Below are 22975 nucleotides of genomic sequence, written 5' to 3' on the forward strand. Positions count from 1 at the left end.
TACTCAGAAATGTGTGTAGATTCTATGGACTGTAGTTAGCCTTCTTAAATTGAAGCACAGTGTTGGATGTATGGAATCAAAGTCAAATTTAAAACATTAAAAAAAGTTTATTTGGATTGTCACAATCAAATTCATTTCAAACATTATGATAATCTGTGTAAGCCATAATACTTTTATGAATAAGTGGTAATTTTTTCATATTTTTGAAGTGAGTAGTGTGTGATATATGGCAATTTAGATAGATTGTAACATAGCGGTATAAGTACACATGACATTTTTAGGACACACCACTCCAAATCGGCTGACTGCAAAAGGGTTCAGGCAGCGACGAGGATGTCGAAGTTTTGGGAGGTGCGGACGCACCCGTACCACGTGCCGCCGTTCGCCATGCTGTAGAGCAGGCCGTCTTCCGGGTCAGCCTGCGGATAAAAAGAAATGGTTCCAAAAATCAAGAAATTCATTCACTGATTCATTTCCAGTTCAGCAGAAGCTTCAGAAGTGTTTAACAAGTCAGCTCTCCGATAATATTTTCGAGAGTTGTATAAAAAGCTCGCTATCATTAACTTGACGAAAAAATTATGCAGGTGGAAGTACACTCCTGGAAACTGAAATAAGAACACCGTGAATTCATTGTCCCAGGAAGGGGAAACTTTATTGACACATTCCTGGGGTCAGATACATCACATGATCACACTGACAGAACCACAGGCACATAGACACAGGCAACAGAGCATGCACAATGTCGGCACTAGTACAGTGTATATCCACCTCTCGCAGCAATGCAGGCTGCTATTCTCCCATGGAGACGATCGTAGAGATGCTGGATGTAGTCCTGTGGAACGGCTTGCCATGCCATTTCCACCTGGCGCCTCAGTTGGACCAGCGTTCGTGCTGGACGTGCAGACCGCGTGAGACGACGCTTCATCCAGTCCCAAACATGCTCAATGGGGGACAGATCCAGAGATCTTGCTGGCCAGGGTAGTTGACTTACACCTTCTAGAGCACGTTGGGTGGCACGGGATACGTGCGGACGTGCATCGTCCTGTTGGAACAGCAAGTTCCCTTGCCGGTCTAGGAATCGTAGAACGATGGGTTCGATGACGGTTTGGATGTACCGTGCACTATTCAGTGTCCCCTCGACGATCACCAGTGGTGTGCGGCCAGTGTAGGAGATCGCTCCCCACACCATGATGCCGGGTGTTGGCCCTGTGTGCCTCGGTCGTATGCAGTCCTGATTGTGGCGCTCACCTGCACGGCGCCAAACACGCATACGACCATCATTGGCACCAAGGCAGAAGCGACTCTCATCGCTGAAGACGACACGTCTCCATTCGTCCCTCCATTCACGCCTGTCGCGACACCACTGGAGGCGGGCTGCACGATGTTGGGACGTGAGCGGAAGACGGCCTAACGTCCATGTTTCACTTCCATACATGGCTACACTCCATACAAATACTTTGAGAAACGGCTTCCTGACACTTTAATCTATACTCGATGTTAACAAATTTCTCTTCTTAAGAAACGCTTTCCTTGCCATTGCCAGTCTACATTTTATATCCTCTCTACTTCGACCATCATCAGATATTTTGCTCCCCAAATAGCAAAACTCCTTTACTACTTTAAGTGTCCCGTTTCCTAATCCAATTTCCTCAGCATCACCCGACTTAATTCGACTACATTATCCTCGTTTTGCTTTTGTTGATGTTCATCTTATATCCTCCTTTCAAGACACTGTCCATTCCGTCCAACTGCTCTTCCAAGTCCTTTGCTCGGCGAACCTTAATGTTTTTATTTCTTCTCCATGGATATTAATACCTACTCCGAACTTTTCTTTAGTTTCCTTTACTGCTTGCTCAATATACAGATTGAATAGCATCGGGGAGAGGCGACAACCCTGTCTCACTCCTTTCCAAACGACTGCTTCCCTTTCATGTCCCCCAACTCTTATAACAGCCATCTGCTTTCTGTACAAATTGTAAATAGCCTTTCGCTCCCTGTATTTTACCCCTGCTACCTTCAGAATTTGAAAGAAAATATTCCAGTCATCCTTGTCAAAAGCTTTCTCTACGTCTACAAATGCTAGAAACGTAGGTTTTCCTTTCATTAATCTTTCTTCTAAGATAAGTTGAAGGGTCAGTATTGCGATGAAGTGAGGATTTTCCCGTACGACTATTTCACATGTGAACCGTGAATACCAGGAATCCAGCAAAACATTAAATCTCCGACAACGCTGCGGCCGGAAAAAAAATCGTGCAAAAACGAGACCACTGACGACTCAAGAGAAGCGTTCACCATGACAGAAGTGCAACCCTTCCGCAAATTGCTGCATATTTCAATGCTGGGCCAACAACAAGTGTCAGCGTGCCAACCATTCAATGAAACATCATCGATATGGGCTTTCGGAGCCGAAGGCCCACTCGTCTATCCTTGATGACTGCACGACACAAACCGTTACGCCTCGCCTGGACCCGTCATCACCGACATTGGACTGTTGACGACTGGAAAAATGTTGCCCGTTCGGACGAGTCTCGTTACGAACTGTATCGAGTGGATTGACGTGTACATGTATGGAGACAAGAAACCATGGACCCTGTATGCTAACAGCGAACTGTTGAAGCTGGTGGAGGCTCTGTAACGGTGTGAGGCGTTTGCAGTTGGAGTGAAATGGGACCTCTCATATGAGTAGATGAGACTCTGATAGGTGACACGTAGATAAGCATCATGTCTGATCATGTGCATCCATTCATGTCCATTGTGCATTCTGGCGGGCTTGGACAATTCCAGCAGGATATTGCGACACCGTACACGTCTAGAATTGCTATAGAGTGGCACCAGGAGCACTCTTCTGAGTTTGACACTTCCGCTGGCAACCAGACCTCTTGATATTAACATTTTTTAGCATATCTGGAATGTCTTGCAACGTCTTGCAAGAGATGTCCACTCGCTCGCACTCTGTGTATTCATGGACAGCCTCGCAGAATTACTGGTGTCTGTTCGCTCGAGCACCACTTTAGACGAGTCCATGTCACATCGTGTTGCGGCACTTCTGCGTGTTCGGGAGGCCCTATATGGTATTAGGTAGGTGTCCCAGTTTCTTTGACTCTTTAGTGCATGAGACTGACAAGGAGATTTCCCCAACAGTGGGATCGATTTTTTGAAAATCTCTATACGGTGGTCTATGTTAGTCCAATGAATCACACGATTAACCTAGGTGGCACACGTTTGAGAGTAACTGACGGAAAAATTTGCGGAATTTCTCGCTATGCTGCATAGCTTCCAAATGGTATAAATATGGAAACTGCTTACATGGCGTAACCATTAAGGTGCTGACCTCACGTGCGAAAGATTGTTGGTTTGAATCGTATCACGTACAATAGATTTCTTTTATTTTTACACCTCTATCGAAATTACTTCGATCATTATTTTTATTCAATTAATTAGCTCACAAACAATTTCTTTTATTTGTATCTCTGTCACATCATTTTAATCATCATTTTAACATCTTCACTTGCTCTTATTTTTTCTTCCTGTCATTCTCTTTCCACTTCAATATTTGTGCATTTGAATGTAATTAATTTTGTTTATCTATCATAAGTTTAAACCTTTGAAAATGCCGATCTGACGATTAAAAAAGCAAAATATATATTAATTACTTATTATATTGACTGTGCAATGGTTCCAAGGACGTACTTTTCGTTACGGGGTGTACATCGCTTTGGATGCCAGTTGCCATACAAATATTTAATACATAATTTGTTACTGAACTATGGACAAAATAACGTGGATGATGATTTGAACGAAAGCAGGGATTATAGATAAAACTAAATTCATGCAAAAAGAGAAATAATAATAAAGAATGCAATAACATGGACGATAATGTTGCATGACAAAAACGAAGCAACGAAATCGAAGTTAATGATTAACAGTAATTAAAATCACATGAACAAAGAAAATGGAGAAAAGCTAATGGCGAAAATGACAGAAAATGATGTATTTCATATGATGACTAACGTGACATGACAAATTAATAGAAAAAATTGTCTTTAGACCTGTTAACTGAACGAACATAATTACAGAGTCCTTTCACTAAAGATTTAAAAATTAAGAAAAGTATCAATGTGCCTGACTGGATTCGAACTGCCCGCATTTTTTACATACGAGCGCACTACTTTACCCATTACTCTACGCGATCTGTTTGTAGTATGTTATCATTATTAAATCTTTACAGCATTTCAGATCTTTTCGTCGATAACTTGCCAACGAGGGCCAACAAATATGTTTGTTTTTGTCTGAAATTTAAACGAACTCTACAGAACCTAATATGAACTGAAGTGTAACTGATCTGAATGCAGCTTGACTTTGTATTAAATGCGCAACGAAAGTATACCAATTATCTGGCCCTAATCCAAATTTCCACTTCCCTCGTGTCTTGACAAAACTATTGCAGGTTTCTCGAAAGCACAACAGTAAACAGCAAGTAGGCAGCGGCTAGGCTACATTTTTCTTCCTAAATACGTATTCAAATTGTTGCATGTGGCAATGCGTAATGACAAACAGTGAGGTGGAGAGACTGACTGCTCCTATGAAATGGTATTCCAAGACAACGATTTTGGAATGAAGTATTACTCAAAAAGACAAGAGTAAAACTTCGCGTGCTCTTCATACATAAGATAAGCGTGAACAATACTCTGCTTGACAAAGTGAACAACGATTTAAAAGAAGGGTACAAAGTTCACAGAGAATTTCTATAAAAATCAAACAGCTTAATCAGTTAATATGTTAATCCATGATTCAGGGAAGTGGAGCGGTCTGTTTCTCATCTCTGGTGAAGTTAACTAGCTGAAAATAATCATTCCTAGCTGTGCAGTGCTGCAGTGTTACCTCAAAATTCTTCTCTTCAAAAATAATATTACTTCAAAATAGGTATTCTCTTCGCTTTCTAATGTATCCATCCTACGTATCCTTACTATCCTTTGGGTACAATATAGAGTGTGACCTGGCATAGATTGTATCAACAACGAAATACAGCAGTGCTGAGTTTGTGTCTGCTATGAGAAGCCATGACCAACCTCATTTAAACTCTTCTGTCGGAGAATTAATTTGGAGTTGGAACGGTTGCTTCGGTCAGGTGCGGGGTCACATATTGGTTTGGTTCCTGTTGATTCTCTGAGTAGGAGGGATTATACTAGACATGACCTACACCTCAACAGGAAAGGGACAGGTAAACTGGCTGGGATAATAGCAGGAAATGTAAGAGGGGGGGGGGGGGGGGAGGGGCACTGCCATGAGTGGTAATATACCAGTGGTCATAGGTGTTGGAGCAGCACTTTTTTTAGGATAGGTAGGACAGAACTAAGTCAAGTTCTGAGAGAAGTAAAGATTGAAACAAACCTTCAGTTTGATAAAGAAATCAAACAGCATAATCCTGGCACATTGGATCAGCGAACACAGCTGTTGGTTAAAAATTTACAGCAATAAGCAGAAATTTTATTTCCATCCGATTTCATCTCGGTAAATGTGAAATGGCGACTATCTTTAGTGCATCAAAATATTCGAGGGCTTAGAAGTAAAATTAATGAACTACTTATGTGCATTGATGAATCAGAGTCATCGAACCTAGTTGATATAATCTGCCTCTCTGAACATCATGTGACCACTGGTATAGATATGTTAAACCTTACAGAGTTTAAGTTCAGTCAGATGAAAAAGAACTGTGACGTTTCAAAATGACACTGTAATTCTGAAAGAGAAAGGAAAGCACATACATGCGGACTGGAAAAGAGTGGATTATTCTCGAAAAGAGGTTATCAAATGAATATCAACCAATGTAAAATAAGACCATCATGTCATCGGAATGAGCGAGCACCTCGATAAATAAAGAATGGTGTTATTGACGTATAGTAATGTCTGCACTTCCAGCAGAATCACAATAAACACATAAAGAGAACGATCTCAAAACCACTATTTCTCCGATATATCGTACAACTAGTTTACGAGCCACTTTATTTGGTCACTTTTATCAATTGAAGAGACGAAGTTTGTAAATGAGTTGCCTACATGTGATGGAACTTTATTTGTAAAGTTCTGTTTACATCGCACAAATTTTACAATTCGCAGTTACCCGCTTCGGCCACTGCCGTCGTCAGATCTGTTACAAATAGAACACCGGCAGTGAAACGAACTATGTTTAATTGGCTCAAGTGAAATTTATAGCAGGCCAAGTGATACATGACAAAATGAAAACTACTTACATCAGCCACATATTCTAACCATATGCGGGGTGGTTTTTTCCACCATGTACAAACTCGGATAAATCTAATGAACTTATGTCCGGAAATGTGTGGTTTCGATGCTACAAACCATTTATTTAATAATACATTGTCACAGAGGCTGTGGGCTAATACGTATTATACCATTCAGTCAGTTGCAGTATGTAATCATCGTTGATCCATTATGGACCATGGGACAAAGGCTGGCTTGTATTTACCAACAGCCGTATGTATTGTAGAAATTTATTTTATGAACTTCTTATGTGCTACTAGTTTCGGCATTACGTTGGTGCCATTTTCAGTCCCCACACGTCATAGTCGTAAAATCGCTATACACACAAGGAGCCATATAACTGGATCCGTGAACCAAAACGTTTGCAACAGCTGTTGGTGGCCAGGCGACACAGAATCGTTATGCAACACGTACTTGGGCATCATAATTTTTTGCACGTCGTGGTTCACGTTTCACATGTGGCTGACCACTTTCTGTTTCCTTAAATAACGTAACTATCCGGCGAAGGGTCCGAACACTTGGACGATGTCGTCCAGGATACCGAGCAGCATACATAGCACACGCCCGTTAGGCATATTGATCACAATAGCCGTACATCAACACGATATCGACCTTTTCCGCAACTAGTAAACGGTCCATTTTAACACGGGTAATGTATCACGAAGCAAATACCGTTCGCACTGACGGAATGTTACGTGATACCACGTACTTATATGTTTGTGACTATTACAGCGCCATCTATCACAAAGTGAAAAAAGTGGTCCAACAAAAACATTCATATTTCCGTACAATCTACACGAATATGTAATAAAAAATGGGGGCTCCTATTTAAAAAAACGCAGTTGATATCCGTTTAACCTATGGCAGCACCATCTAGCGGGCCAATCATAGCGCCATTTAGTTTCCCCCGTCAAGCTAGACAAGTTTCGTTCTTTGTAGTTTTTTCGTTTGATGCTTATTTCGTGAGATATTTGGCCCGGTCACGATCAATGGACCACCCTGTATATAGCTGCTATGCATGGCTCTTAACCATGTAAATAGTTTGCATTTTTCTTATGTATCACATGTCCTTGAACACATTTTGCCTCAGTCAATTGAACTTAGATCGATATACCACTGATTTTCGATTTGTAACAAATCTAAACATGACAGTAGCCGAAACTGGTGACTGTGAATTGTCAAATTTGTGTAGTCTAGCCAGCTAGGCAAGCCTTTAGAAATAAGATTATTAATTCGCAAATGGTACTTGAGCTTGTGGACACCAGTACAGCATACGTCAGGGTAGCGAAGTAGACTGCCGCACGAGTGAAATAGGGTTGTATGTGGCGTACCCTTATATTAGGACCTGTGTAAAGGGCACGTACCGTTCCGAAGTGGTATTTGCCTTCGTCGAATGCCCTTCCGAAGTACAGCGGCCTTCCAGAGGCCGTCCTTCCGCAGACGATGGCGTTCTCTGGAGCCACGTAGCCGCCCATGGCTGGTTGCCAGGAAGTCTTGCGGCACGAGAGCACCTGCAAAGTCAAAGCACCAGACAGGGGTCTCACAGAAAGGTCCCGGAAATCAGAGGTAACACGAGCTGAACCCTGAAACACTCTCAGAAGCCCGCATCAAACCAGCTGCGCAGTAAAAGCTGAATATACGGGGTGTTCAAAAAGCCTCTCCGCAGTGCCGTATGATTGTTCGCCGCATGTGCCGTACGGCGCAGTGAATACAGCGAAAAGAAACTCAGTGAAATACAAGTTATTAAATTTTTGATTATTCATTTTAACTTACAAATTTTCACATTAAATGTTGAAAGTGTCAGCCCCCCCCCTCCCCTGTTGTTGAATAAACAATTCAATTCGTCTAATAAACAATTCCAAACACAAGCTATAACATTTCTTCTGTAAGAGAAGCACTGAAAGTGGATATTGCAGTTTTCAAATCATCGAGGGATCGATGGATTTTGGACTGATTTTATAGAGAGTTGCTTTCGTTGCACCCCAGAACAAATAGTCAGGTCCCTGTGAAATTATATGATCACCAAAAACTTCAGCAAGCAGTGACATTGAAACGCGAGCTGTGTGCTCGGATGCACCATCTTGTCGAAAATAACCGTTCAGTACTTCACCTGACACAAGTTCCCCTATGAATGGGTACAGAATATCACTGCAGTATCGTTGTGCGTTTATTGCTTCGTTGAAAAATGTGGGACCCACAACCCGGCGTCTAGAAATTGCTGTCCAAACTCCCATTTTCACAGAATGAAGTGGTTCCTCATGAATACACAATGGATTTGCAGTACTCCACATTGAGAATTTTGCGAGTTCATGTACCCGGATAAATGAAACTACGCCTCATCATTGAAAAACGTTTCATTAAGAATATCCCTTCCATTCAGTTGAAAGAAATTTTTGAACGATTGACCATAATGCAGTCTATTGCCATGATCAGTATTTTTTAGTTCTTGCACGACTCAGATTTTGTATGGGGAAAGTTCTAATTTCTTCCTTGCAGCTATGCGGGCCGTTCCGACACTAACATTGATTTCCTGGGCGAGTTTTCTTGCTGTTCGGACCCGTGGACATTTTATCGGGAATATCGAGTAGTTTATCCTCAGACAAAACGCTAGGACGACCACTTCTCGGTGCATCTGTCACTGAACCCGTACTTCGAAATTTGTTAATCAAATCTCGCACAGTATCGCGATGCGGCAGTTTTGTCTCCGGGAAAACTGAATTAAATGTTTGACGAACTGAAACTGTGTATTTACCGCCAGCTTTGAACACTCGTTCGACTAAAAACACACGTTCTTCAGTGGTTATCATTTTAACAATGACAGAAACGAAAACAAACGAACAAAGGAACTAAAACGTTAACGTCAACACGTACCGACACACACCAACGACACTACTGACGCTGGCTGAGATAAACGAAACAGTGGAATGTTGGGAGAGTCCACTTGAAGGGAAGTAACCCAGGCAGGCGAACAATCATACGGCACGCGCGGCTAACACTCATACGGCACTGCGCAGAGACTTTTTGAATGATACCATTCAGTTTTTGTTGGTGCAGCCTTTTCCAGAATTAAGGTGTTGCCAAATTTGGAAAAATACATTTGTAAGTATTTCGCATTTAAAAGAGCTGTAATCGATAAAAAACGTGTCAGCACAACACTTAATATTCTATCTCTGACGCTACTACTGTATCACACTAAATAATTAGTGATGAGTCAAATGAAGCTAAGCAGAGGTATTATCTAAAACTAGTTACAGGTTAACAACATTTTAAAATAGAAGCTACTGCAAACACATCCTTTCAATTTTGAAGACAAGCAATCGCGTGTTCCACGATGAAAGTGTGGTGTCACGCCAGACACCACACTTGCTAGGTGGTAGCTTTTAAATCGGCCGCGGTCCATTAGTATACGGTCGGACCCGCGTGTCGCCACTGTCAGTGATTGCAGACCGAGCGCCGCCACACGGCAGGTCTAGAGAGACTTACTAGCACTCGCCCCAGTTGTACAGACGACGTAGCTATCGATGCACACTGACGAAGCCTCGCTCATTTGCAGAGCAGATAGTTAGAATAGCCTTCAGCTAAGTCAATGGCTACGACCTAGCAAGGCGCCATTAGTAGTTTATTGCCTGAATCTACAGAGTCTCATTTGTATCGTCATGAGTGATGTACCACAAGGATGGATTAAAGTTAAGTATTCCAGAAGCTACGTACTTTTCTTTATAGCATTCATTACGTATCCTGTTTCAGACCTATCTCTAGTCTGCGTGAGTGTAACGCATGCCTTTCGGGCTACTTCCGAGTGGCGTGGGGGGCTGTCTTGTTACGCCACAACAGAAAGACTTATCTCTGTTTTAAGATAGGATGTGGTGCATCAGCGACAAACTTGAGTTAACAGCCAGTGCATTTTGTAAGCAGTTATAAGAATACATAGAATATTACTAATCATAAAATTCGATAAGTGAAGAATTGAAAATGTCTTCGAAATAGCTGTAATATATTTTTCACCACTTAGGTGTGTACAACTATTCACAAGTGCTGCACGTCTCTAATGACCTTGTTGCCGACGGGATGTTAAACACTAATCTCTTCTCATATATGCTTCACAAGACACATCCTCATGTCTAACAACAATAAAAAACACAGTAGGAAATGAATATGTAAAAAATCCGCATCAGTTGCGAAATGTTACTGGTCTTTACCCAGGTTTCAGCTAGAGTAATATAGCCTTCTTCAGAAGTATAAAATAAACTAATACACGCCAGAATAAGGCACACAAAAAGCTACAGTACCGTGGTACTGTGTCAAGCTGCGTTACTTAGCTGAGGAACAGCCCCGGCCCCTCTTCGTGGTAAGCGGTCGGTTAGCCGCGGACGCTACGTTGAATATTTTCCCTGTGTTCTCCTGGTCAAAGACTACCTGCCAGGGTAGTCGAGAGTGCTAACGCGCTGCTTCCTAGACTCGGGTAGGCGCGCCGGCCCCAGATCGAACCCGCCCGGCGGATTAACAACGAGGGCGGTGTGCCGGCCAGCCTGGATGTGGTTTTTAGGCGGTTTTCCACATCCCGCTAGGTGAATACCGGCTGGTCCCCACCTTCCGCCTCAGTTAACAGGCGTCGCAGACGTTTTTAAACACGTTCGCCCTGTTTCACGATTTACACTAGATGCAGAACACTGATTCCATCTCTGGGGGTACAGGGTGGCGGCAGGGAGGGCATCCGGCCACCCCTAAAACTATCATTGCCAAATTCGCTGTAGCCACGCCGACCCTGCGATCGCTGCGGGACTATGGAATCAGCGAAAGAAAGAAGAGACCAGTAACATTTCGCAACTGAAGCGGATTTTTGACATACTAATTTATCACAGTTGCTGACGGGGCCGCAACATGTTAAAAAACAGTAGAAAATGCCGGCAACGACTTATGGACTTCTCTAGTACATGTGCCTTCATGTCACTGCAAAATCGGTCACCACAGTTCGATCCCCCCCCCCCCCGGCAACACCGTCTGTTGCTAGGTACACTGTCTTCCAGGTAAGGCACTCTCCGCCACCGTTAAAAACAAATAGAGCTAAAATCTCTTTCATTGTAAATTAAGGAGTAATGCAAATGATCTGAAGTTCATCAGGTTATTTGTTAAAATACGGTAAATATACACTGACATTAAAGAGAAACACCTTGAACGTCTAGAGACAGGACGATCATATTCACAGGACGTGTATATTAGCATGTTCTGCAGAAACGATTAGTATTTTAGTTACCTCAGTTAAGCATGTGCCATGGTGCCTGGTAGGCACAAGGTCTGCCATAGGTCTGATAAATTTTTCCATACGTGATGGCATCGACGAGTATAAGGTGCTGATGCTGTCCTGTGGTACAGCCATACACTATGCATTCATCTGGTCCCAAAGTTCATCTATGGTGGTCGACATTGGGTCACAGTTCGTTTCACGATATCCCACACGCTTCCGATTGCCTGCAAGTCAAGTGATCTGGTGGGCCACGGCAAAAGGATGATGTACTGTGGCAATAAGAAGTCTCTAGATCGTGAAGGAAACATGTAATGTTATGTTTTGTTATCCGCGGACCTAGAAACGACGGAGAGGCTCCGTCCCCACTGCAGCTGCAGTAGTCCGCAACCCCACGACGACTATCGCAGTCCACTTCACCCCTCCCCGCCCCACACCGAACCCAGGGTTATTGTGCGGTTCGGCCCCCAGTGGACCCCCCCGCCCCCCCCCTCCCCCAGGGAACGTCTCACACCAGACGAGTGTAACCCCTATGCTTCCGTGGTAGAGTAATGGTGGAGTACGTGTATGTGGAGAACTTGTTTGCACAGCAGTCGCCGACGTAGTGTAGCTGAGGCGGAATAAGGGGAACGAGCCAGCATTCACCGAGGCAGATAGAAAACCGCCTAAAAACCACCCACAGACTGGCCGGCTCACCGCACCTCGGCACAAATCCGCCGGGCGGATTCGTGCCGGGGACCGGCGCTCCTTCCCGCCCGGAAAGCAGTGCGTTAGAACGCACGGCCAACCGGGCAGTCGAAGGAGCATGTGGTTGTGCATTGTCTTGCTGAAAAATGCCGTTTGGGGTGTTGTGCAGAAAGGGTACGGCTACAGATCTGAGGATCTCTTCACGTAGGTCACACTGGGAACAGTATCCTGGACAAACACCAACTATGATTTTTGATTGTACCCAATAGCACCCCTCACCATAAGGCCCTGAACTGGCGCTGTATGTCTCGTGCAAATGCAGTCACTGTGATGGGGCTCCCCTGCCTGCGGCGAACCAAAATGCGGTCATTATTTTGAACCTGGATTCGTCCGAAGACACTATCCAATGCCATTCCTGATCCCAGTGACTTTGTTCCATACGTCATTGCCCTCTAGCGTGTCTGCACGTTCGCCAAACGTAGGCAGAGAAGTGGACAATGAGCACATAACCCATACCGTAACGAATGGTGGCGCACTGTCACCCCCGATTGTGTACGATGTGTTACACTGTTCCACTGTTGCGCCAGAGCAGAGTAGGACGCACATCTGTCCTTCAATGGCATTAGAATGAGATGCCGATTTTCTCAGGAGGTGGTCTGGGTGGGGGCGGACCTCATCCATCTCATGGCCTTCCGTGAACCATTCTACACACACCGTTACATCTACATCTACATGATTACTCCGCAGTTCACATTTAAGTGCTTGGCAGAGGGTTCATCGAACCACAATCATACTATGTCTCTACAATTCCACTCCCGAACAGCGCGCGGGAAAAACGAAGACCTGAACCTTTCTGTTCGAGCTCAGATTTCCTCTTATTTTATTTTCATGATCATTCCTACCTATGTAGGTTGGGCTCAACAAAATATTTTCGCATTCGGAAGAGAAAGTTGGTGAACTGAAATTTCGTAAATAGATCTCCCCGTGACGAAAAACGTCTTTGCTTTAATGACTTCCATCCCAACTCGCGTATCATATCTGCCACACTCTCTCCCCTATTACGTGATAATACAAAACGAGCTGCCCCTTTTTTGACCCTTTCGATGTCCTTCGTCAATCCCACCTGGTAAGGATCCCACACCGCGCAGCAATATTCTAACAGAGGGGAACGAGTGTAGTGTAAGCTGTCTCTTTAGTGGACTTGTTGCATCTTCTAAGTGTCCTGCCAATGAAACGCAACCTTTGGCTCGCCTTCCCCACAATATTATCTATGTGGTCTTTCCAACTGAAGTTGTTAGTAATTTTAGCACCCAGGTACTTAGTTGAATTGACAGCCTTGAGAATTGCACTATTTATCGAGTAATCGAATTCCAACGGACTTCTTTTGGAACTCATGTGGATCACCGCACACTTTTCGTTATTTAGCGTCAACTGCCACCTGCCACACCTAACAGAAATCTTTTCTAAATCGCTTTGCAACTGATACTGGTCTTCGGATGACCTTACTAGACGGTGAATTACAGCATCATCTACGAACAACCTAAGAGAACTGCTCAGATTGTCACCAAGGTCATGTATATAGATCAGGCACAGCAGAGGTCCCAGGACGCTTCCCTGGGGAAGCTACGAACTGCGACCTTCCTGACAAGAAATCACGAACCCAGTCGCGCAACTCTGATGAAAAAGTTCGCCCACACGATCAACAATAGCCGGATGGATGCATTATGTTCTGCCATCCCAATAATGCAGCCTCTTTCAAACTCATTGATTTGACGGTACGGTCCGCGCATAAGCCTGCACGCCTGCCATATCAGTGACCCATCACCTTCTGTTTACAGCGACAGCGAGAGCCACAGGTACATCTTTACCAGTAGGTGGTGTTGCACCACTATAACGCGCCAGGTTAGCCGAGAGCGCTAATGCGCTTCTTCCTGGACTCGGGTAGGCGCGCCGGCCCCGGATCGAATCTGCCCAGCGGATTAACGACGTGGGACGGAGTGTCGGCCAGCCTGGATGTGGTTTTTAGGCGGTTTTCCACATCCCGCTAGGTGAATACCGGGCTGGCCCCCACGTCCCGCCTCAGTTACACGACACGTAGACATTTGTAACACTTCCGCAATATTTTATGGTTTACACTAGATGTAGACAGCTGGGGTACACTGATTCTGTTCTGCGGGGTATGGGGTGGCGGGAGACAGGGCATCCGGTCACCCCTTTCAATTAACCTTGCCAATTCCATTGCAACCACGCCGACCCTGCGACCATTGTGGGACAAAGGCGCAAGTGAAAGAAAGAAAGAAAGAAAGGTGTTGCACCGCTATATCGATCTTGACCTGCCGGCCCCAGTGGCCGTGCGGTTCTAGGCGCTTCAGTCCGGAACCGCGTGACTGCTACAGTCGCAGGTTCGAATCCTGCATTGGGCATGGATGTGTGTGACGTTTTTAGGTTAGTTAGGTTTAAGTAGTGTCGGCCAGCCTGGATGTGGTTTTTAGGCGGTTTTCCACATCCCGCTAGGTGAATACCGGGCTGGCCCCCACGTCCCGCCTCAGTTACACGACACGTAGACATTTGTAACACTTCCGCAATATTTTATGGTTTACACTAGATGTAGACAGTTCTAGGGGACTGATGACCTAACGTGTTAAGTCCCATAGTGCTCAGAGCCATTTGAACCATTTTGAACGATCTTGATGTCGAATCCGTGGACCGACATGTTTGAAATGCTAATCATTTGTGCAGAACATACTAATGTACATATCCTGTAAATATAAAAATCCTATCTATAGTCGTTCAAGGTGTTCTGTTTTTTTCTGAACGTCAGTGCATTTATTTGTTTTTGAAGTAACGTTATTAATTTTACCTAAATGAAATAGCTGCCAGGCGTTTTACTGGCATGAATAGCGTACTTCATAGCAGTTAAATGCTACAAGAATAATAGATTGTAAGAAGAGACACATAATGCGTTACATACCACACGAATCGTATCCCATGGATCCCTATAGACGAACTCAGAGGGTCGTATTACGAAGTAAAAGATATGCGATTCATTTCAGATCAGTACAAACTGAAATTTTGAAATGAGCACAAATGCGACGGAAGCACTTATATCCTGCATCGAACGAGAGGAATTAAACATGAAAATCAAAGGCAAATAACATAAAAGTGAAACATACAACTATTTGAGCAGTGAGATAACAGAGGTTGGAAGAAGGGGAGAGGTTAAAACCGAAGAATTTGAGGGGAGAAGAAATGTTTATAAATGAAGAAAACACACTTCGCTTGAATAGAAACGAATACTCACTTGAGCAGACAACTAATTAAAAGCTCTGTATGTAGCATAGTACTTTATGTAGGGACGTCAACCAGGAAATCTTTCTAGAAAATTCGTGAGGGAAGAAGACGATTGGAAAGCAATCGTACAAAAGACGACATGAGTGGATAATTCACACAACTCGACACGACAGGTTCTTTACAACCATTCTACTAATAGATGAAAACACAGCACGCGGAAAAACCTGGTCTTTAAAACGAAGCACAAATGATGCGGCAATCCGTGAGCGCATCGAGATGAAGGACTTTGTTTGTAATAGATCCACAAGTAGAACTGCTAACAAGTGAAAAACTGATGACGGAGAAGAAAAGCCGGCCTGTGTGGCCGTGCGGTTCTAGGCACTTCAGTTTGGAACCGCGTGACCGCTACGTCGCAGCTTCGAATACTGCCTCGGGCATGGATGTGTGTGATGTCCTTAGGTTAGTTAGGTTTAAGTAGTTCTAAGTTCTAGGGGACTGATTACCACAGAAGTTAAGTCCCACAGTGCTCAGAGCCATTTGAACCGTTTTTGAGAAGATAAAATACTGATGCGATAGTGAATATAATAAGTTTAAATATTATTTTCGGTATCTGCTGCGTAAAACATGTACAAGAACCAAGAATAAGAATGGAAGAGCAAGAACGACGTGCTCATTGTGAGAGATTATAAAGGTAGGGATTCACCCTTTCGCCCCTACGTTCGATCTATACATCGAAAAAGCAATGACGCAATTAAATGAAAAGTTTAAAGTTGAATTAATAGCTCGCTTATGGGCGGGTATAATATTTACTTCGACTGCAATCGGAATAAATATTTTCAACGACCGTAAGTGGAATGCTCACATTCAAAAATTAGTCCTCATAAAAAGGGACGCCTTCGGTCTCTGAAGTATAGTTTCCACTAGTCAGTCAATCGCTTTAGGGTCATTTTGTAGAAACACGCTTTTAAGTATCCCCACAGATGCAAACCACATATCTTTGCTTATTGTCCGTTCTTGTGAATGCCAGGCAGATGTGAGGCATAGAGCTCTATCCAGCCATAATAAGAAGAATATCTTTTCCGGTTCCTTTCACTGACATAAGATCTCCAAAAGATGAAGATAAACGTCTGCATTTTTAGTGGTTTCAAACAACATCGGGCCGATAAAACACTACCGAAGATAACACAGAAAGGGAAATATTTTTTTTTATGTATTGTGTTATGAGTCCAAAGACGCTGCTGTGTTTAACTGCATTCATTATTACCATAGCTCTATTACGACGTGATTTTCATCTACAGGTTATCTACGAACGGTACGTAGTTTGGTAAAATATTTCAAATTTGTTAGCAGATAATTGAACGTATTAATGAATTTTGGTTTGCTACATTAAACAGGTGGTGTTGATATCTACAAGGTGTTACAAAACGGTACGGCCAAACTTTCGGAAAACATTCCTCAAACACAAATAAAGAAAAGATGTTATGTGAACATGCGTCCGGAAACGCTTAATTTCGTCAGTATGTACTGTACTTCCTCGATTCACAGCCAGTTGGCCCAATTGAAGGAAGGTAATGTTGACTTCGTTGCTTGTGTTGACATGCGACTCATTGCTCTACAGTACTAGCATCAATCACATCTGTACGTAGCATCAACAGGTTAGTGTTCATCATGAACGTGGTTTTGCAGTCAGTGCAATGTTTAAAATAAATTGGAGTTGACAGATGTCCATTTGATGTATGGATTAGCACGGGGCAATAGCCGTGGCCCGTTACGTCTGTATCGAGACAGATTTCCAGAACGAAGGTGTCCCGACAGGAAGACGTTCGAAGCAATTGATCGGCGTCTTAGGGAGCACGGAACATTCCAGCCTATGACTCGCGACTGGGGAAGACCTAAAACGACGAGGGCACCTGCAATGGACGAGGCAATTCTTCGTGCAGCTGACGATAACACTAACGTCAGCGTCAGAGAAGTTGCTGCTGTACAAGGTAACGTTGACCACGTCACTGTATGGAGAGTGCTACGGGAGAGCCAGTTGTTTCCGTACCATGTACAGCGTGTGCAGGCACTATCAGCAGCTGACTGGCCTCCACGGGTACACTTCTGCGAATGGTTCATCCAACAATGTGTCAATCCTCATTTCAGTACAAATGTTCTCTTTACGGATGAGGCTTCATTCCAACGTGATCAAATTGTAAATTTTCACAATCAACATGTGTGGGCTGACGAGAATCCGCACGAAATTGTGCAATCACGTCATCAACACAGATTTTCTGTGAACGTTTGGCCAGACATTGTTGGTGATGTGATTGGGCCCCATGTTCTTCCACCTTCGCTCAATGGAGCACGTTATCATGATTTCATACGGGATACTCTACCTGTGCTGCTAGAACATGTGCCTTTACAAGTACGACACAACATGTGGTTGATGCACGATGGAGCTCCTGCACATTTCAGTCGAAATGTTCGTACGCTGCTCAACAACAGATTCGGTGACCTATGGATTGGTAGAGGCGGACGAATTCCATGGCCTCCACGCTCTCCTGACCTCAACCCTCTTGACTTTCATTTATGGGGGCATTTGAAAGCTCTTGTCTACGCAACCCCGGAACCAAATGTAGAGACTCTTCGTGCTCGTATTGTGGACGGCTGTGATACAATACGCCATTCTCCAGGGCTGCATCAGCGCATCAGGGATTACATGCGACGGAGGACATTTTGAACATTTCCTGTAACAAAGTGTTTGAAGTCACTCTGGTACGTTCTGTTGCTGTGTGTTTCCATTCCATGATTAATGTGATATGAAGAGAAGTAATAAAATGAGCTCTAACATGGAAAGTAAACGTTTTCGGACACATGTCCCCATAACATTTTCTTTCTTTGTGTGTGGGGAATGTTTCCTGAAAGTTTGGCCGTACCTTTTTGTAACACCCTGTATATCAAATCGATGTCTCAGTTGCTGTCACACTATTGTAAAAGAGTGCTCCTTTGCTCTTACTGGAGCTATAAGAGATGTTAAACTATTGTTGGAGTACTCTTTGTGAATTATGGAAGTTTCTTTCACAATGACGTTTCGAGACAGCTATATTGACAGTTGAGTCAGATATATGGTTAGACGTTGTTTCCTTATATGGTACTTGGAGTGTCATACCTTTGTTCTTACTATCTGTATTATATTCCTTGTAAGATTCGCGTTTATGTGGCTCTACGTTCATAAGTAATTTCAACCTAACCTTTTTTAAGGAATTGGTTATGCCCGATAGTATTGTGATACGTGAGGTTTGTGACTATTTCCAAATGGTGTTTTCTCAAACGTATGCTTTCCAGGCAAGTGAGGCAATACTGACCCTACGACTTATCTTAGAAGCTAGATTAAGGAAAGGCAAACCTACGTTTCTAGCATTTGTAAACTTAGAGAATGCTTCTGACAATGTTGACTGGAATACTCTCTTTCAAATCCTGAAGGTGGCAGGGGTAAAATACAGGGAGCGAAAGGCTATTTACAATTTGTACAGAAACCAGATGACAGTTATAAGAGTCGAGGGGCACGAAAGGGAAGCAGTGGTAGGGAAGGGAGTGAGACAGGTTTGTAGCCTTTGCCCGATGTTATTCAATCTGTATATTGAGCAAGCAGTAAAGGAAACAAAAGAAAAATTTGAAGTAGGTATTAAAGTCCACAGAGAAGAAATAAAAACTTTGAGGTTCGCCGATGACATTGTAATTCTGTCAGACACAGCAAATGACTTGGAAGAGCAGTTGAACGGAATGGACAGTGTCTTGAAAGGAGGATATAAGATGAACATCAACAAAAGCAAAACGAGGATAATGGAATGTAGTCGAATTAAGTCGGGTGACGCTGAGGGAATTAGATTAGGAAATGAGACACTTAAAGTAGTAAAGGAGTTTTGCTATTTGGGGAGCAAAACAAGTGATGATGGTCGAAGTAGAGAGGATATAAAATGTAGACTGGCAATGGCAAGGAAAGCGTTTCTGAAGAAGAGAAATTTGTTAACATCGAGTATAGATTTAAGTGTCAAGAAGTGGTTTCTGAAAGTATTTGTATGGACTGTAGTCATGTATGGAAGTGAAACATGGACAATAAATAGTTTGGACAAGAAGAAAATTGAAGCTTTTGAAATGTGGTGCTACAGAAGAACGTTGAAGATTAGGCGGGTAGATCACGTAACTAATGAGGAGGTACTGAATTGGATTGGGGAGAAGAGAAGTTTGTGGCACAACTTGACTAGAAGAAGGGACCGGTTGGTAGGACATGTCCTGAGGCATGAAGGGATCACAAATTTAGCATTGGAGGGCAGTGTGGAGGGTAATAATCGTAGAGGGAGACCAAGAGATGAGTACACTAAACAGATTCAGAAGGATGTAGGTTGCAGTAGGTACTGGGAGATGAAGAAGCTTGCACAGGATAGAGTAGCATGGAGAGCTGCATCAAACCAGTCTCACGACTGAAGACCACAACAACAACAACAACAATGTAGACAGGATGACTGGTTGCGCTCGTAGTGCTGAGGCATGGAAACAATCAGTTCAGCACGAGTGTCAATTAGTGACAAGTTACATCATAGCAACATTAGTCACGCATTTTAAGGATTTATTCCAGGAACATCGGTCTTAATTTTCATATACACTCCTGGAAATGGAAAAAAGAACACATTGACACCGGTGTGTCAGACCCACCATACTTGCTCCGGACACTGCGAGAGGGCTGTACAAGCAATGATCACACGCACGGCACAGCGGACACACCAGGAACCGCGGTGTTGGCCGTCGAATGGCGCTAGCTGCGCAGCATTTGTGCACCGCCGCCGTCAGTGTCAGCCAGTTTGCCGTGGCATACGGAGCTCCATCGCAGTCTTTAACACTGGTAGCATGCCGCGACAGCGTGGACGTGAACCGTATGTGCAGTTGACGGACTTTGAGCGAGGGCGTATAGTGGGCATGCGGGAGGCCGGGTGGACGTACCGCCGAATTGCTCAACACGTGGGGCGTGAGGTCTCCACAGTACATCGATGTTGTCGCCAGTGGTCGGCGGAAGGTGCACGTGCCCGTCGACCTGGGACCGGACCGCAGCGACGCACGGATGCACGCCAAGACCGTAGGATCCTACGCAGTGCCGTAGGGGACCGCACCGCCACTTCCCAGCAAATTAGGGACACTGTTGCTCCTGGGGTATCGGCGAGGACCATTCGCAAACGTCTCCATGAAGCTGGGCTACGGTCCCGCACACCGTTAGGCCGTCTTCCGCTCACGCCCCAACATCGTGCAGCCCGCCTCCAGTGGTGTAACGACAGGCGTGAATGGAGGGACGAATGGAGACGTGTCGTCTTCAGCGATGAGAGTCGCTTCTGCCTTGGTGCCAATGATGGTCGTATGGGTGTTTGGCACCGTGCAGGTGAGCGCCACAATCAGGACTGCATACGACCGAGGCACACAGGGCCAACACCCGGCATCATGGTCTGGGGAGCGATCTTCTACACTGGCCGTACACCACTGGTGATCGTCGAGGGGACACTGAATAGTGCACGGTACATCCAAACCGTCATCGAACCCATCGTTCTACCATTCCTAGACCGGCAAGGGAACTTGCTGTTCCAACAGGACAATGCATGTCCGCATGTATCCCGTGCCACCCAATGTGCTCTAGAAGGTGTAAGTCAACTACCCTGGCCAGCAAGATCTCCGGATCTGTCCCCCATTGAGCATGTTTGGGACTGGATGAAGCGTCGTCTCACGCGGTCTGCACGTCCAGCACGAACGCTGGTCCAACTGAGGCGCCAGGTGGAAATGGCATGGCAAGCCGTTCCACAGGACTACATCCAGCATCTCTACGATCGTCTCCATGGGAGAATAGCAGCCTGCATTGCTGCGAAAGGTGGATATACACTGTACTAGTGCCGACATTGAGCATGCTCTGTTGCCTGTGTCTATGTGCCTGTGGTTCTGTCAGTGTGATCATGTGATGTATCTGACCCCAGGAATGTGTCAATAATGTTTCCCCTTCCTGGGACAATGAATTCATGGTGTTCTTATTTCAATTTCCAGGAGTGTAGTTGTGAGGTGAAGATGCCACAAGAAAAGTTATGGCGTTTAGACATAAAATGTCTTCAACAGGCTATGAGAAACTGTAAGATGAAGAAGGCAATCCAGAGATAGTGATGTTTGGTCAACTCCACCGAAATTGTTGGAGACGCTGAGGAGGATATACGAAATAGCATCAAATGGAGCTGTTCCATCAGAATGGAAAAGATGTTACATAACAGCAGTGGATAGGAAAGGGTGACGTAATGAACCATAGGGGATTGGCAGTGATATCTTTTGTTATAAGATTGTACTCGAAGGTATTTAATATCTGGCAGACAAACAAACAAAACATAAGCAGCAAGGAGAGCAAGCAGGATTCGGCGTAGGAGGATCGGTAATGGACAATGGAAACTAATATGTGGACTACGCACAAACATTGACTAGAGAGACATATTGCATTGGTTGACGCAGAGAAAGTATTTGATAATTTACCCACCAAGAAACTGTGGAAAAAATTTGTAAGAGACAGAGGTAGATCAAATATTTCTAGAGGCTGTTAGGGAATTATGTGAAAATAACAAAGCGAGAGTAAAGATTGGGAATAGTAGGACAGAATAATTCGAGGTGAGCAAGAGTGTGGCCGAGCGGTTCTAGGCGCTACAGTCTGGAACCGCGCGACCACTACGGTCGCAGATTCGAATCCTGTCACGGGCATGGATTTCTGTAATGTCCTTAGGTTAGTGAGGTTTAAGTAGTTCTAAGTTCTAGGGGACTGATGACCTCAGAAGTCCCATAGTGCTCAGAGCCACTTGAACCATTTGAGCAAGAGTCTATAAGCTGTATCTAGGAGCAATCCTGCAAACTTGGCATAGAGAAAGACATGTTATGATAGCGACAGTAGAGGACAGCAAGATAGTTAGCATGTATTTTACAGGCGATCGGACTGTACTATGAGAAGATGAAGACGCTTTGAGCTATATGGCAAGAAAGCTTGGCCAGAAGGTTGGCCAGAAGATGAACATGAAGGTGTGGGTACTTGGCTTTTGGAACGGAAAAATAACCGAGTTAGGTAAATAATTGGCTCCTTTTACCGACATCCCGACTCAGCAGCATTAGTGGCAGAACAACTGAGAGAACATCTGGAATACATTTCACATAAATTTTCTCAGCATGTTATAATCTTAGGTGGAGACTTCAGTTTACCAGATGTAGACTGGAACACTCAGATGTTTAGGACGGGTGGTAGGGACAGAGTATCGAGTGACATTATACTGAGTGCACTATCCGAAAATTACCTCGACCAATTAAACAGAGAACCGACTGGTGGAGATAACATCTTGGACCTACTGATAACAAAAAGACCCGAACTTTTCGACTCTGTAAGCGCAGAACAGGGAATCGGTGACCATAAGGCCGTTGCAGCATCCCTGAATA

At 44.2% G+C, this 22975-nt stretch overlaps 1 protein-coding gene across 1 annotated transcript in view; it reads right to left on the bottom strand.

Annotated features, from left to right (window-relative positions):
- Nucleotides 1–317: 317 nt before the first annotated feature.
- Nucleotides 318–22975, bottom strand: part of LOC126427977 (uncharacterized) — a 65722-nt gene continuing 43064 nt past the window's right edge. Inside the window, exons 4-5 of the mRNA XM_050089863.1 lie at nucleotides 7647–7793; nucleotides 318–419 (exon numbers count right to left, since the gene is read on the bottom strand). Of these exons, the coding sequence (XP_049945820.1) occupies nucleotides 318–419; nucleotides 7647–7793 (249 nt within the window). The remainder of the gene's footprint in view (nucleotides 420–7646; nucleotides 7794–22975) is intronic.

Source organism: Schistocerca serialis, chromosome 12 (assembly GCF_023864345.2).
Source record: "Schistocerca serialis cubense isolate TAMUIC-IGC-003099 chromosome 12, iqSchSeri2.2, whole genome shotgun sequence".
Taxonomy (NCBI): Eukaryota; Metazoa; Arthropoda; class Insecta; order Orthoptera; family Acrididae; genus Schistocerca; species Schistocerca serialis.